Source organism: Mobula birostris, chromosome X, assembly GCF_030028105.1.
Source record: "Mobula birostris isolate sMobBir1 chromosome X, sMobBir1.hap1, whole genome shotgun sequence".
In the NCBI taxonomy this organism is placed as follows: Eukaryota; Metazoa; Chordata; class Chondrichthyes; order Myliobatiformes; family Myliobatidae; genus Mobula; species Mobula birostris.
The window spans coordinates 54,819,014-54,837,296 of record NC_092402.1 but is presented as its reverse complement, the minus strand read 5'-3'; the positions used below and the strand labels follow the sequence as shown (position 1 = coordinate 54,837,296).

The 18,283-nt window shown below is 42.3% G+C and overlaps 1 protein-coding gene across 3 annotated transcripts in view; it reads right to left on the bottom strand.

Annotated features, from left to right (window-relative positions):
* Positions 1–18,283, bottom strand: part of LOC140191370 (natural resistance-associated macrophage protein 2-like) — a 118,638-nt gene that overhangs the window by 37,992 nt on the left and 62,363 nt on the right. For all 3 annotated transcript variants that reach the window (XM_072248724.1, XM_072248723.1, XM_072248725.1), the window contains exons 6-8: positions 11,379–11,485; positions 7,158–7,228; positions 709–776 (exon numbers count right to left, since the gene is read on the bottom strand). In XM_072248724.1, coding sequence (XP_072104825.1) covers positions 709–776; positions 7,158–7,228; positions 11,379–11,485 — 246 coding nt within the window. The remainder of the gene's footprint in view (positions 1–708; positions 777–7,157; positions 7,229–11,378; positions 11,486–18,283) is intronic.

Genomic DNA, 18,283 nt, shown 5'->3' with positions numbered 1-18,283 from the left:
TGATCGAGTCTTCGCAGTCCTCTTGGATAGTGACCTCCAAAGACTCACCACCCTTTGGTGAAGAAACGTCCCCTCATCTCTACCCTGAAAAGCTAACGGCTCGTTCTATACACCCAAGCCAGGGGAAAAGTAAACTTTGCATCTAAGTTGAGAATACTGAGGAAAATAATCTTCAGCTACAAGACAATATTGATCAGTTGGTAAAATGAGCAGGGAAATGGCAGATGGAATTTAAACCGGACAAGTGTGAAGTGTTGCATTTTGGGAGAGGAAATGTAAAGGGAAAGTACATTCATAATGGTAGGATCCTTAACAGTGCTGATGTACGGAGGGATCTTAGGCTCCAAGTCTGCTGCTCCCTAGAAGTGGCAATGCAAGTAGCTAGGGTAGTAAGGAAGGGGTACAGCACGCTTGCCTTTATTAGTTGAGGCACTGAGTTCAAGAGTCAGGAAATTAACTTGTGTTGTTTTCTCTGGAGCAGTGGAGGCTAAGGGGAGACCTGATGGAGATTTATAAAAGTATGAGAAGCATAGACAGGGTGGGTAGCTGGTATCTTTTCCCAGGGTTGAAATATTTACTACTAGAGGGCATTTAAGATGGGGGAGGGGAGTTCAAAGAGGAAAGTGGGCATTTGTTTTTTTTTTAAATTACACAGGGAGTAAATGCAAATCAATAAGCTTCCAATACTTCAAATTCACCCACTCTTACCTCATATCCAAATGTGACAGCCATAACTGTAATGAGAAATCCAAAGAAGGCTTCCAGTTTCCTTAAACCTGAAGCAGAAGGTCTCTGTTAGTAACATTTATAAAGGACTTCACAGGCAACACATTATTTTGAAATGGAGTGACTTGCACATTACCTGGAGGTTACAACCTTCTAATACCTCATTACACTTTGATCAATTTTAAAGAACAATGTAGAGACATTGGGCCAGATGGTGCTGACCGGTAGAGAACTGTGCAATAGTTGCAATGTAAGCATTAGCATGTTCTGGTCTTCTGGAGCTAGGGAAACTGCTCCACTCTGGACTTGCCAGAGAATTCAAGACCTTATGAGATAACTCACTGTATCTCAGTACATTCCAATTCCTAGCACGATGAATTTAACAAGTGTAATCTTTCAGGTCAAAATGAGCAATAGAGACAAGCAAAATCAGATTAAAAATAGAAGCATTGCCAAAATAAGACCCTAGCCTAAATTTCAGGTATTCCTGTATTCCTTTCTCCAATGTGAAATAATTGTTCAGTTGGCTTGGTTAGCTTGGTCCCAAATCAACCTAATGCTAGGCTGTCGTGTGCTTAATTGGCAGAATCTAACTTTCAGTGCAGCACACTACTTATCCATTTCTGCAATGAAGATACATTGCTTTATTTGAAGGTGCACCTTCACTGAAGTTGCTCAGCAACTCTTTTCAGTGTGTTTTCACATAGTACAGAAGAGGTCTGTACCAGTGTTAATGAACAAACAAGCTTTCTCCTATCCATGCTCATTTAACTCTATCCTCTATTCCCGCATATACTTACCCAACCTCCCTTGAGATGCATTGGTTCTATTTCTCTCAACTACCCTCTTTGGCAGACAGTCCACACTCTCGCCACTTGATAGGGTAAACAAATTTGTCCTGAATTCACTGATTTCTTAGGAGAGAGGAGGTCATCAAATGTAAGATAATCAAGTTTTACAACGCCCTACTAATAGAAGGACTCTCTGTCCACTATACTAAAATCTTTCATGAACTTTTGAGAATTCTGCTAAAGTTCCAAATATTTTCTTGCATATCCTTTTTCTGGGTTACAAGTTGCCTGCAAACCCATACCAACACCTCATGGCAAGAAGCAACAGCTATAATGACAACCAGGAGCTAGCCTCACTGTATATGAGGGCATCAGCAGCAAAAATATGGCCAATGGGTAGAGGCACCTTGGAGAATCAGATGAAGCAATATAGCGCATATTCTCTGGAAGCTGAATGTGCAACCATTCACTGTGGACAGGCCTACACTAGAGACACAAAGTTTCAGGGGCACCATTTTCACCACAGTCAAAGCAAGGAGAGTTGCCATTACTGACTTGGATGGCCTGTTCAATCTGTCTGTCACCATCTGACCTTTGGGTTCAGGGATCACTCATGGGCAGCTAGAGAAGGAAATGAGAGCCTATATGTCTTGCAAGCCCTCTGCCAGCAACAGCAATGACTACTCCAGCTGGAGTCTACTTTGCTCCAGTAGGCTGGCTCATCACAACCCGCGATTCACCCAACAACACTGATGTCGTTGGCGAATTTATATATGGTATTGGAGCTGAGTTCAGCCACACAGTTGTATAGTGAGCAGACTGTGGGCTACGCATGCAGCCTTGAGGTACACTAGTGTTGGTGGTCACTGAGGAGGAGATGTTATTAATCCTTACTGACTGAGGTCTGCCAATGAGGAAGTCAAAGTTCCAATTGCAGAGGGAGGTAGAGATCCACATCCTAATCTGATAGTTTTCTAATGTGACCGCAGTTCTCCTCAGTACTGACTATCCATCTTCCCAACAACAAATTTGATGCTTGCTAGAAATATTAAAATTGCTATTTTGATTCTAAAGCCTAAACCCTTAAAATTGTAAACAAGATTACTCCAGCGCTATTGCTTTTGGATCTGTGGATACTCCACCTGATTAATAAGCAAGCTGGATTAGTAATAGTTCTTTAGATGTCTTGCCAGTAGGGAAGGTCAAATGCCACTGTCATTCACATAACCAGCAAAACCTGGCACAGACAGCCTCTTGCAACAGCATTCCTAACATGTGAATGGTACTAGTTAGAATCTTTAATGCTCAGACATCCTCAGGTCTTCCTGCAGATATCACACTTTGCACAGCGATCTCCATTTAAGTAATTTCGCTTCTTAACTGAAAGGAGATCAACTGCACATTCTCAGCAGCGCATTTTTGTGAACTTGAACAGACGTTGCCTTTTTAAAAATATTTACATACAGCATGGAATAGGCCCTTCCAGCCACCCTGCCGAGCAATCCTCCATTTTAATCCTAGTCTAATCACTGGACAATTTACAATGACCAATTCACCTACCAACTATTATGTCTTTGGAGTGTGGGAGGAAACCGGAGCACCTGGAGGAAACCCACGTGGTCACGGGGAGAACATACAAACTCCTTACAGACAGTGGCAGGAATTGAACCCAGTTCACCAGTACGGTAAAGCGCTGTGCTAACCACTATGCTACCGAGCCAATCTGATAGTAACTTCTATCTGAATGCAAACCCAGGATATAAATCTCTTGCCCATATAGCTGATATACATCATTAGCTCTCAATCTAACAAACATTTACTCTTCCTCTCCTCCAATGAGAATGGTCAAGTGCCCAGAATTCCTTCATTAGATTTGCTACCTGCACTCACTAACGTGCAAGGGTGTATGTGGGTTCTTAAGATGGGTGTAGTTCTAGTTGAGAAATGCTATGCGATGTCAGGTTTTGATCCTACTTCTCTTCCCGCATCACCATTCAAAGAATCTGTAGGAGGATTAATAAAAGATTCAAATGAATCCAAACGCCATGGTTGCAAAGGAAACAACAGAAAATACTCTGTGTACCATGGCTATGCTACAAGGTTTCAGAGATAAGGTATTGGAATCACACTCAGGTTTATTATCACTGACTTATGATGTGATATTTTGTTACTTTGTGACAGCAGTACAGTGCAAGGGTTTAAAATTACTATAAACTACACAATAAATAATGCCCAAATCAAAGGAATAATGAGGTTGTGTTCATGGACTGGTCAGAAATTTGATGGAGGGGGAAGAAGTTGTTCCTGAATTACTGAGTGTGGGTCTTCAGGCTCCTGTACCTCCTCCCCGATGGTAGTAACAAGAGGGAATACTTTGGATAGTGACGTATGCTGCCTTCTTGTGACACCACCTCTTTAAGATGTTCTCGATGGTAGGGAACATGCCCATGAAGGAACTGATTGAGTCTACGGCCCTCTGCAGCCTTATGTGATCCTCGGCATTGGAGCCTCCACACCAGGTGGTGATGCAACCAGTCAGAATGCTCTCCTCTGTACATTTAAAGAAATTTGACGACATACTAAATCTCCTCAAACTCCTAATGTCGTAGAGCTGCTGGCATGTCCTCTTCATGATTGCATCAATGTTGGGCCCAGGATAGATCTCTGAGATGCTGACGCCCAAGAACTTGAAGCTGCTCACCCCTTCCACTGCTGGCCCCTCATTGACCACTGGCCTGTGTTGTCCCGACTTTCCCTTCCTGAAGTCAACAATCAATTCCTTGGTCTTACTGACATTGAGAGTGAGGTTGTTGTTGCAACACCACTCAACAATCTGATCCATCTCACTCCTGTACACCCCCTTCTTGTCATCTGAGATTCTGCCAACAGCTGTGTCATCGGTGAATTTATAGATTGTGTTTGAGCTGTGCCTCGCCACACAGTCATGAGGGTAGAGCAAGCACAGCAGTGAGCTATGCATGCACCTTCAAGGTGTTGTCAGCAAAGGGGAGATATTATTACTGATCCACACTGTGGTCAGTCAAGGAAGGATAATATATAAATGTTACTTAACAGCTGGTCCCAAAAATGGCACTCACTAATCTCTTACACAGACTTGTAGCAGAATATTTCATATTGTAACAGGTGCTGCGCCACCTGTCACCTCTTGGTTCACACTGCCTTGGAAACATGCAATTATGAACAGGATAGCAGGTCCCCAAAAGCACCTACGTCAGCTTTGCGCAATGTGCAAGGATTTTGCAAATCATTTGTCATGGCAAGATACCTTCCAAAATGAAACATGAAATAAAGGCAGCATTTTTGCGCTCCAAAAGCATGCTAAGAAAAAGGCCAAAGCTTTTTTTCTGTCTATTCCGCAGAGGATGCAAAAGAAATATAATATGTTCTGTGTTTTCTTTAGCACGGACATTATGTTAATCCCAACTGCATTCTTCTACATTGGGACGTGCACCCATTAATTCTGCTACTTAAACTTGATGTTTAACGGGAAGGCTATCTTCAGTCCAAAACAGGAACTTAAAGGGAAAGTGCCCTTTCATGGTAATGACGCTCCTTCAAATTAATTTGCATAAAGAGTCCATTCCCTTTAACGAACAGCAGGCTTTTAATTACCCCACTATGCCTATCAGAATACAGGCCTGACTTCCTCATTGCATTTTCCATACAGAGGAAAGCACAAAGACAGAGGGCTGGATTGCACTGGCAGCCAACCAGTTCCAAAATGATCTGCTTGCTTACTGCAGTGTTCACACTGAAGTACTCTGGATTTCTTCAGCACTGTGCTGACGTCTTGTTTCACTGTTGAGTTCGGCTTCACTCAGCGGGGACCAATGGTCCTTAACCACTATCTTGACCAGGGCTACACAAAACACTCCACAGCCCATCAAGTGGTAGCTCCAAAAGCTGGAGACATGGAGATCCAGTAAGAGTTTCCTGCCTCTCCACTAAGCAGCCATGGATACATTAGCATGCACTATGTGCAATGCTTTCCAGCAGGTGTCATAACATATGTACCATCAGGGTGGCTGAACCTAAGCAAAGGAGTTCAAGTGCAGCTAGACATTTGCTACTTTAAATGTCCAAGTGCCACATTCCAGGGTTATTGGTCAACAAATGTTCAATCATGACAGTGAGGCACCTGAGTTGCCCACCTAATACTCTTCAATGCTAACGGATTAGACTTGTGTCTTATCTGCCACTTCCTTGGTCTCACTGCGGAGTAATCGAAGATGCCCCCTGCACTGTCGGCATAGCCCTGTAGGACAGTGTTCTTTAAACTGATAACTTTAAACTACTGAGATTTTCCTTCTGCTTTGGGATGAAGAGAGGGAAAAGGGTGGGGAAAATGCTCACCACCATATGCCATTGATTAATCCAACTGGAGGAAAGGACCCATGAAACAGATTAGTCCGTCAGCTACACTAAACACATTAAAATACTTTATCAATGTCCAGAGCTGAAGCTTCATCCATGTCCTCTGAAGTTTGGATGTTACGCTAGTGACACCATCCAACAAACAGTGAACAAGAATCCCACAACTCTTTCTCAAGGGCTTGGCTCAGTGGGTCTCTCAATTGCCACAACACAGATTCAAGAGTTGGAGTAACAACCTGCATAAAGCTTCAACTAGGTATAACCATTGCTGTTGGCTCCTTCACCTTTGTTTAACTGGCTTAATAAACATCCTTTCAGAATCAAAGTAATGTATACTCAGTGGCCACTTACTAAGACAGACAGAGTCCCATTCATTAACCTTAAAAGTCAGTTGCCTTGAATTTAAATCTTAATTCCTTATTAAGATCACCATTGTGCAAAGTGCCACTAACTATCTGATGAAATGGAGGCTCGATTCCTGGTTCCTTCCAATACCACACTTGGTTTAGTTGCACAGTGGAGCTCAGTAGATCCTGTTATCTCCCATTGAGGGAACTGGATAAGTCCTGAAACTCAACAAGCAATGATTTCTTAACCAAGGCAGGGAAAAGGACTCATTCAAACCTATAGCACAAAATGTTCATAATACCAACATGCATATCAACATCATAATTTCAAACTAATGGATAAGCATGTATTTCCAGTCTACTAGACACACTAGTTATGCTTATGTTTCCTATTAGTCTATTTGTAAAATATTACCCCTCAGTCACTCCCCAGCAGATTCAGTCAAGAACTAGGACCCACTGTCAATCATTCACCAAAGCATAAAGTTCAGCAAGTTACTTCCCAAGAACCCGCTCATCCTGTCAATCCCTGAAAATCCCCTACACCCATCCCCAACCCTATCCCATACTCAATCAGACCCCAACCACCCCCTCTCGTTCCATGCTGTATCAACTGACTCCGAACCACCACCTTACTCCGTCTCAGTCAATCTCTTTCCAACAGCCTCCTCCTTCCCAACCCACCCATGCTTAATCATTCGTTTCCTGAACAGCTTCTGCTCAGTTTGCCACAGCACGTCCAGCTAAACACGTCGACACTTTTGCCCAACTCCACCTCATGTTCTATCATTCACTCCTTCATTAAATGGTGGTTGATCATTCTCAAGCAGAGCTTACAGTTAGACCCTCCACCCTGTACTCTACAAGTTGCTGTCTTTCATTTTGTCTGTCAACTTACCATATTTGTCCAAAAACAGGAACACAAACGTGTCTACAATAGTAATTAATACTCCGCCCCACAGGGGAATCCTAAACACACAAAAAGGAGAACACATTTATTCAAGAAAAGAAAAATTACAGTGAACAACATTGTTAAGATACTTTTACAGAATATCCCTTTTCCTGTGGCAGGATATGTCACAGCATTTCACACAAAATTCCTCCAATAAATTTGCATTCAGGCTGGGTACAGCACTTCCATTTAATCTTTAATTATCCCTCATTACTGTGAGCAATTTCGTTCCTTCCAGAACATAAGTGGGGCTACTCATTTCCCTGAGCTTTTCCCCCTTTCTGTTATCTACTAGATATCAAAACACAAACTTGGCGTCACCCAACTAATAATCCTCAATTTAAAAATTCATTCCATCCTGACAAAACATGATCAGTATTGACCAAGGCAGCGTTTATTGCCTGTCTTCATAACAAGTCACTTTTTTTGACAAGTTGTGGATGGCTTGGCACACCATTTTGGAGCACAATTTAGAGTCAACCACATACAGAAGTGAAATATACAGTACATTGTTTTTAAACAAGAATTTGGTCATAATACTTGTAAAAATATGATAAAATATAAAATTAAACAAACCAACAATCTAAATTACCTGGGGTCTCCATGGGGTTGTGGATAGGTTTGTACCACTGAGGCAGGGAAAAGATGATAGAGTGAAAGAACCATGGTTCACAAGTTGAACATCTAGGTTTATGAAGCAAGGATTAGAAAGGGGTTTGGAGAGTTACAAGGCAGCAGGAAGGAGCTGAAGAACGGACTTAGGAGAGCTGCAGTGGGACATGAAAAGGCCTTAGCAAGAAGGATTAAGGAAAACCCCACGGTATTCTACGTGTACATGAAGAACAGGGGGATATCTAGAGATCAGGGATAGAAGAGGAGTTGGAGAAGGCAAGGAAAGTCCTTAATGAATTCTTTGTTTCAGTCTCTACCAGTGAGAGGGGCCTTGACATTTGTGAGGACTGCATAGAACAGGCTAATATGCTGGAACATATCGATGTTAAGAAAGAGGATGCATCGGAACTTTTGAAAAACATTGACATAGAAGAGTCCCCAAGGTAGGACAGGATACATCCCAGGTTACTACATGAAGGAAGGGAAGAAATTGCTGCACCTTTGGCAATGATCTTTACATCCTCACTTGACACAGCAGATAGGAAAATGGCAAATGTTATCCCATTGTTCAAGAAAGATAATACAGGATGAATGCCCCTTATCCAAAATGCTTGGGGCTGGAAATGTTTTAGATTTTGGATTTTTTTGGGTTTTGGAATGTATAATGAGATAGCTTGGGATCGCCATCATTTCCGACTCTCAATTTATGTGCTACCTGTAAGTAATCTTTGTCTTACACTTGCTCATCACACATATGTACAGTACTTAACAGTAAAAATTATTACATATCATTAATATAATGTGTGCAGGGTAACAAAAACAGCACAGCAGCATCAGGAGAATACCTGAGTCAGCTGTTGAACAACAACAAATAACAGTCTCCACCTACAGTTATAGTAGACTCTATTTGCTTTTTAGCAATGAGAAGGAACAGAGGGATCTTGGAGTCCATGTTCATGGATCTCTCAAAGTTGCCACACAAGTTGACAGGGTGGTTAAGAAGGCATATGGTGAGTTGGCCTTGATTAATTGGGCAAATGAGTTTAAGAGTCATGAGGTAATGTTACAGATCTTTAAACTCCGATTGGTTCACAGTTGGAATATTGTGTTCAGTTCTGGTCACCACATAATGGGAAGGATGTGGAAGCTTTAGAGAGGGTGCAGAGGAGATTTACCAGGATGCTGCCTGCATTAGAGGGCATGTCTTATGAGGATACATTGAGAGAGCTAGGGCTTTTCTCTCTGGAGCAAAAGGGAGATGAGAGGACACTTGATAGAGGTGTACAAGTTGATAACAGGCATTCATAGAGTGGGCAGCCAGCACCTTTTTTCCAGGGCAGAAATGGCTAATATGAGAGGGTATAATTTTGAGGTGACTGGAGAAAAGTATAGGGGGATATCAGAGGTAGTTTGGTTTTTTTTTTTAAAAACAAAGTGAGTGGTGGGTGCATGGAATGTGGTTGAGGCATTGATTTGGGACATTTGAGATAGGCACATGGATGGAAGAAAAGTGGAGGGCTATGTGGGAGGGAAAGGTTAGATTGATTGTGGAGTAGGTTAAAAGGTCGTCACAACATCATGGACTGAAGGCCCTGAACTGTGCTGTACTGCTCTATGCTCTATCTTGCACAACGTAATATTGAACATGTTTAAACAAAGTGACACACGTCTTTCAACTGGACCTCTATTGTGCATTATTTTTTTTGTAATTACCCAAATCTTGTTCACAACATTCACTTTTGGTACTTTACAACTGCAGGCATAAGAAACTTGAAATGAAAACATATAATGCCCCAATGAAGGGTCTCCAACCCAACATGTTAAGCCTGCTTCCCTCTCCACAGATGCTGCCTGAGCTGCTGAGTGTTTCCAGCATTTTCTGTCTTTAAATCCATTTTTATAAGACTATTATGAAATGAACAGGAGAATGCCATTACATCGAGGTTTACATGGAGAGAAAAATATGCATACAGCCCGAGTCAATGGAGCAAATAGCCAGCTTCCACAATTTTATTTCATTAAAAATAATTTGTTTGTCATTTATCTCCAGGATCTACACACTAGTATGTACCTCTTGATCCCGAGCACACAACCTGTCAGGAATGCAAATGGCGTATAATGTTGGTCAGAACTGATGCAATATCAACCACAGCATAAAATATCTGATGACATTTTATAGGTTACAGAAAAATAGAGCTGTTGTTGCAACTTTTAAAACTAGAAACAAACATATGCAGTACAGCCATTAGTGCTTGAAAGCAAATTTGCAATGATATAGCGCCTTATAATGCCCCTCAAAATCTCTCAAAGAACTTTATAATCAGTGCAGTACAGTTGCTCCTATAACAGAGCAGCCAATTTGCGCATAGAATGCTCCTAGAAACACCAAATGAACAGATCAAATTCTCTTTGATGGGTTCACCGAGGTCAGAACATTGGCCTGGGACACTACTAAAACTGTCAGCATTTTTCAATACCAAAGCTTCATATTTGTGTGCAGAATAGACCTCAATTTGCTGTGCAGTTGTTCTTTTAACAGTACAGCACTCCCTCAGAATTGCCCTAAATTACATGCCTGTCAGCCGTGATCCCAAGATTTTCTTGAGTCAGAAAGTGCGACAACTAAAGACAACACTTTAGCACTATATGATTGAATGGCAGTCCATTCCCCGATCAGCACCAATGCCTGTAATTTCCGTATCAGTATCACATCATTTCTGACACAGATCGGAGTATTGCACATTTAGAGAATACTAAAATATACGCAATGATACAATGAATCTGACACTTAATATTTTCCAAAATCTCAAAAAATACAAGAAGCCTTTCTGGTGCTCACCAAGGATAGGGATGCATTAACAGCAAACATTCCCCAGTGAGATATAGGACACGCCCATCAAATGTTCCCAGGACGTACAGGACAGATTTACTTAATGCTCTCAGGAGGTACAGGACAATCTATCAAATGCTCCCAGGACAGGGGTCAGGACAGATCAGACCCATCACAAAGCTTTTGTTACTCTGCCCCATCATCAGAAGCTCGCAGAACATCTGCAATGGTGTAAAGCTCCTTTTTTCTACTGTCTCATCAAATGCTCCAAACCTACAGCATAGGTCAGACATGAAGTATCCTCAAACCCTCCCAGGACAAAGAAAACAAGGACTGGATACAGAATAACAGCATCTTAACATCTCTTCATAGTGTCTTATCAGCATTCTACAGTCCTAACATTAGAAAAATCCTGTGGCTGCCAAATGAGCTTGCTAATTGCTCTAGAACTGGGATGACCTTACTCTGTCAGCTAGGCCTTCCAGGTATTGTTTCCCATAGGCCCCTTAAAGACATTGCAGTATTACTAGAACCTGGGGCCTAGAGACGACCTACTGTCTTCACAAAGACTCCTGAGAAGTCAGTTGTGAATATCCAGTCTGAACTACAGTATTCCTAACTGTACTAAACCATGGGTGGGTCATATACAAATACAGGGGTTAAGATCCCTGTTCCAGTTGACATAGCTTGCAATAACAGGGTAACCATTAGGGATTGCACTCTACCTTCCGACAGACAGCAGGTTCAGAGCGATGGCCGATCCAATCACTTCCTGCATGTCCGAACCGATGATTGCCAGTTCCACCATCAGCCAGAGCAAAATCCGAGGGATCTGGAACATTCACAATACAAATACGATGAAATCACCAATAACAGCTACTTGTATAGTACTGCTAACATAAAAGAAACATCAGGGGCTTTCACTTAAGTTTAAACAAAATATACTAATTTGGACCACAAGCCACAGTTGGAGATTATGAGGATGTAGAAACATTTGGTCAAAATGGTCAGCTTTAATGTGTGTTCACAGTAGGAGATGAAGTGGTTTTGTGAGGGAATTCAAAATTAGTACTTGAGCAGTTAAAAGTGTGGCTACCAATGCTGATATGTTTAAAACTGGGACTGCCCAAGATGGTAGAATTGGATGAGCACAGATACCTTTGTGCTGCAGGACTGGAAGAAATGAGAGACTAGAAGGGGCAAGTGTTTCTTAACCAGGAGAGTAAGAAGCACAGGGTACAAGTGAAAACAATGGGAAGTAAAGGAGATTTTCTACTCGTCCCACAAGTTTGAAAGAAATCCAAAAGTAACATCAGCAGGAAGCTTGGTGCATGGCTTTCCAAGTTAGAACCATGGAGCTAAATTAAGGAAACTGGGAGATTCAAGCTGGAGGGTTTGCATGTCAAACTCTAACAGCATAAATGGCAGTGATGCTCAATGCCTTTTATGCACACTTTAAAAGGGAGAATAATACTACACATGTACAAATCTCCATAGCATGTGGCGAATTTTGTGATCTCTGTCTTGGAGGCTGACATCAGAACATCCTTCAAGAGGGCGAACCTTTGCAAGGTACCAGGCCCCAACGGTGTACTGACAGGGTACTGAAAACCTATGCCGACCAACTGGCAGGAGTGTTTAAGGACATCTTCAGTCTCTCACTGCCACAATTAGAGGATCTCATCTTCTTCAAACGTACACGAATCACACCAGTGCTCAAGAAGAGCAGGGAGAGCTGACTCAATGACTGTCGGCCAGTAACACTCACATCTACTGTGATCAAGTGCTTTGAGACATTGATCGTGGTGAGAATTAACTCCTAGCTGAACAAGGACCTGGACTGGCTGCAATTTGCTTACCGCCACATCAGGCCTCTGCCATCAGATTTATGAATGGTCCATGATCACATGGACACTATTTCATTATTCCTTTCTTTTTGCACTATTTATTTATATTATTATCATAATTTTAAGTCATTGCACTGTACTACTACCAAAAAACATCAAATTTCATGTCATCTAAGAGTGATTATAAATCTGAATCTGACTGCTGAAGATCAGAGGTGAGAGATTTAAAAAAGGGACATTGGGGGCAGCTTCTTCACACAGGTGCGTATTTGGAATGAATGCCAGAAATAGCGGTTGAGATGGGCACATTAGCAACGTTTAAAAACCATCTGGGTAAGTACACTGATAGGAGACGTTTAGATGGCTATGTGTCAAACGCAGGCAGATAGAACCAGCTCTCTGGGCAACACAGTCGGCATGGACCAGTTGGGTTGAAGCACCTGGTCATGTGCTGTATGGCACTAAGATGGGAGTGCAATCAAGTGTTCCCCACGGGGCTGGAGGAGCACAGCTCCAACCACCCAGAAGAAAGCAGACCCCTGACTGGCTCCCCATCCACCACTGCTGTGGCTGCGGGCTGTACCATCGACAAAATGTACTGCAGTTTCTTACCCAGACTGAACAACATCACCTCCCAAATCTGCAACCTTTAACAAGAAAGACAAGGGTAGAGGAGTAGAACTACTCCCCCTTTCAAGTCACACATCATCCTGACCTGAAAATACTTCACTGGTCCTTCATTGTCACCAGTTTTAAATCCTGCAATTCCCTTCCCAACACCACCATGGGAGCTTCTTCACCAAAATAAGCAGGATTTGATGGTTACGCCTCACCTTCTCAAGAGCAATACATACTTGGACTGGTAGAAGGCATTCAAGGAACATACAGAGTATTACAGACTAACAGGGTGGCGGGGGTACCTGGCCCTGTTATGTCCAAGCTGGTGACCTTCCAGCTAGCACAAGGCAAAAAGAAAAGCGTTACAACAAATGCAGAGACCTTAATGTTACAGAAAGCTTCTGGATTAAAGAGGCAGCAAAAGTAAAATTTTAAATGAAATTTGGATGACAAAGGAGATGCAAGAGAATACTTTGGCAGGTGAATTTAGGAAATTGCCAATATATTTTATAAATGCATGAATCAGAAGTGAATTACTAAGGAAAGATGAGTAAAGTGACTATCTGAATGTGGAGAGCAAAGACACACGTATATAAGTTCAAGTTACATCTATTATCACAGTAGGTACGCAGTATACAACTCTGAGATTAGTCTTCTCCAGACAGCCACGAAACAAAGAAAACCATGGCAGCCGTTAAAAGAAAAACATCAACTCCCCCATGCGCAAAAACAAAGCACAAACAGCAACAAGAACATTAGCCCCCACATGCGCAGAAAACAAATCATGCAGACAGCAACAAGAACACCAAACCCCAAATCCTCCTCACACAAAAAATAACAACCAAATCGCGCAAATGGCAACAAGACCATCAAACCCCTCAAGCTCCAAACCCACCCCACGTAATAAACAACAAACGAATCGCACAAACAGCAACAAGAACATCAAAGCCCAAACCCCCACCACAAGAAAAAAAAACAAACAATAGTTCTCATTGAATACTTCTCAATCATTTAAGCAGACAAGAGGCAGAATGCAAACACTAACATTAAGATAACTGCAAAGGTTTGGAGGTGATAAACACAGTACTGGGGCTAGCATCTTTAACAGTGAATAAACTGCCAGGTCCACATAAAACACATCTGAGACTCTGAATCGAAGGAAGGAAGTCGCAGGTTCTGATAGACCGAGTAACAGTGCACCAGTAATGGAAAATTATTGGAAAGAAATTTGAAGTGTAGCACAAATCAAGAATAGGCTACTTAAAAACAGGCAGCATGGACTTAGATTTAGATTATGAAGACACACAGTCCTCTTTTATTGTTATTTAGTAATGCATGCATTAAGAAATGATAAATTATTTCCTCCGGTGTGATATCACAAAACACAGGACAGACCAAGACTGAAAAAACTGACAAAACCACATAATTATAACATATAGTTACAACAGTGCAACAATACCATAACTTGAAGAAGTCGTCCATGAGCACAGTAACAGTTCAAAGTCTCTCAAATGTCCCACATCTCACGCAGATGGAAGGAAGAAAGAAAAACTCTCCCTGCCATACCCGACCACAGTCCGTCTCGGAGTCATCTGAAAACTTCGAGCCTCAGAATCAGCTCTCCGACACAGAGTACTGAGCGCCATCTCTGTTTGAATGATTCGACCTCAGCCTCAGTCGCCAACAACAGGCAAAGCTGGGGATTTTGAGGCCTTCCCTCCAGAAGATTCCCGACCGCGCAGTAATGACAGCAGCGAACGAGCGTTGCAGAAATTTCTCCAGATATTCCTCTGTGCTTTCACGTCCGTCTTGATCAAATCAGAATTGTCCATGGCCCCTATTTAATGGATACGATATCATTTCACTGGAGAGCTGCGCACACGTTGCGGACTTGTTGAGATAATTGATTTTTTTTAAAAACAGAGATATCAAGAAGGATGATTGAGGGTAGTGCACTTGGTTTTATCTACGTGATTAACAAGGGAGATACACACTGGCACAGAAAGTAGTGCTGTTGCCTCATATCTCCAGTGACCCGGGTTTAATCTTGACCTCCGGTGCTGTCTATGGGGAGTTTGCACACATAAACTGAGTGCATGCAGGTTTCCTCCAAGTGCTTTCTTTCCCTCCCTCATCCCAAAGGTGACCTGGTAGGTTGATTAACTCATGTAAATGCCCTTAGTGTAGGTTAATGGCAATATCAAAGGGAGTTAATGTGCATGAGTGACAGAGAATACAGATGGCTTCCTTTGACATTAGAAGTGCAAGATAAGGCAAGAATAAAAACGATCACTCGCTGTTAGGCTGTACACCGCCTTTGCGCACAACTCCTCCGGTGCCCGTCATAGGTAGCAGTAGAATCCCCGCCAAGTCCAACTCCTTCACTTTCTCTGCCGATAAACAACTTGCTGATGGGGTAGACCTTAATGTCCAGCAGGGTCTGGTGACCAAGAAAATTAGAAGAGCTCCAGGTACAATCTCCAGAAAGCTATTTCATGGGCGAAGTGGCAATTCCGGACTATACTTGAATCAACAAAGGATGGTCGACAGTTGTGGCAGGGCCTGAATACTATCACCTCTTATAAAGCAAAATCAAGCGACATAGGCAACAATAAGGCTTTGCTTCCAGATGAACTCAATGCCTTTTATGTTTGCTTTCACTGTCAAAACTTGGAGAAACCATCATGAACTTTCACAGCCCCCTGATGATCCTGTGATTTCAGTCCCCGAGGCCAACGTGCGAGCATCCTTCAGGAGAGTGAACCCACAGAAAGCATCCAGACCAGATGAGGTACCAGGTCAAGTACTAAAACCTATGCTGATCAACTGACTGGAGTGTTCACTGAGATCTTTAATATCTCATTTTGGCAGTCTGAGGTACCCACCTGCTTCAAGCAGGCTTCAATTATACCGGTGCCTAAGAAGACCATGGTGACCTGCTTCAATGACTATTGCCCAGTAGCACTTACATCCACAGTGATTAAGTGTTTTGAGAGGTTGGTGATGAAACGTATCAACTCCTGCCTGAGAAACGACTTGGATCCACTTCAGTTTGCCTACCAGAACAACAGGTCTGTGGTAGATAACATCTCATTAGGTCTCCACTCAACTCACGAACATCTGGACAGCAAAGATGCATACTTCAGGATGCTCTTTATCGACTACAGCTCAGCATTCAATACTCTCATCTCCTTAAACCTAATAAATAAGCTTCTAGACATTGGCCTCATTACCTTCTTATGCAATTGGATCCTGGATTTCCTCACTTGCAGACCCCAGTCAGTTCAGATTGGCAACACCACCTCCACAATCTCCATCAGCACAGGTGCACCACAAGGACCTGTGCTCAGCCCCCTGCTCTACTTGCTTTTCACTAAGCACAGCTCCAATGCCATATTCAAGTTGCTGACAACACCATTGTCTTAGGCTAAATCAAAGCTGGTGACAAATCAGCATATAGGAAGGAGACTGAAAATCTGGCTGAGTGGTGCCATAACAATAACCTCTTACTCAATGTCAGCAAGACCAAGGAGCTGATTATTCACTTTAGGAAGAGGAAACCACAGGTGAGAATTATCCAGAGAACATCCTGGTAAATCTCTCCTGCACTCTTTCTGCATCATTTCTTTAGTGAGATGACCAAAACTACACACAATATTGCAAGTGCAATCTAACCCAATATTTTGTACAGCTGCAACGTGGCGTCCACAACTCTTACACTCATTGCCTTGACCTGTAAAGACATGCATACCAAACCACCTTCAATACCTTATCTATCAGTGTCACAAGGTTAAGTGAGCTATGGACATGTACCCCAAGGTCTCTATACATCAAGCTCCAAAGGATCTTGCCATTTGCACTATATATCCTACTAGAATTGTACTTCCCAAAGTTCATCACTTCATAAGAACATAAGAAATAGGAGTAGGCCATCCGGCCTATCGAGCCTGCCCCGCCATTCAATAAGATCATGGCTGATCTGTCCGTAAACTCAGCTCCATCTACCTGCCTTTTCCCCATAACCCTTAATTCCCTTACTATGTAAAAACCTATCTAACTGTTTCTAAAATATATTTAGTGAGGAAGCCTCAACTGCTTCCCTGGGCAGAGAACTCCACAGATTCACCACTCTTTGGGAAAAACAGTTTCTCCTCATCTCCGTCCTAAATCTTCTCCCCTGAATCTTGAGGCAATGTCCCCTAGTTCTCATCTCACCTACCAAAGGAAACAACTTTCCTGCTTCTACCTTATCTATCCTTTCCAAAATTTTCACACTTACCTGGATTAAATTTCTCCTACTGCCTGTCCATCCAGCTTCCTTACTGATCTATGCCCTGCTATATCATTAGACAACCTTCATTATCTAAGACTCCACCAATTTTTGAGTCATCTGCAAACTTACTAATCAGACCACCTTCAGTCTCACCTAGAACATTTATATATCTCATAAATAGTAAAGGTCCCAGCACCAACCTGAAATACACCACTGGTTACAGACTACCAGTCAGAAAAACACACTTCCACTATCTCTCCTATCACCTGGCCTATTTTGGATCTAATTTGTAAACACTCCTTGGATCCCATGTGCTTTAACCTTCTGGACCAGCCTACCACGTGGGAACTTATAAAAAGCCTTACTGAAGACTACATGAACTCCACCTACCACATTGCCTTCATCAACTTTCTGCACCTATAAATGCAGATAAGCTTGGACCAGGATTTATCTGTGTATACAATACCTTAAGATTTAGCATGTTGTGTGAAATTGGTAACATTAACAAAATTATTTCCACTGAGTCTCATGGCAGATCTCTACACTTACACAATACCAAGTAGCTAAGAAAGATTAAACCAGCCACAGAGGAATACAATGAAGAGACTATCCAAGACATCTTCGAGGAGTGGTGCCTTAGGAAGGTGGCATATATTATTAAGGGCAGACATCACCCAGGACATGCCCTCTTCTCACTGTTACTGTCAGGAAGGAGCTACAGAAGTCCGAAGGCACACACTCAGCGATTCAAGACCAGCTTCTTCCCCTCTGCCATACGATTCCCAAATGGACATTGAACCTGTGAACACTACCTCACTACTTTTTTAAATTTCTTATTTCTTTGCGCTACTTATTTTAACTTAACTATTTAATCAACATAAACATTTAATGT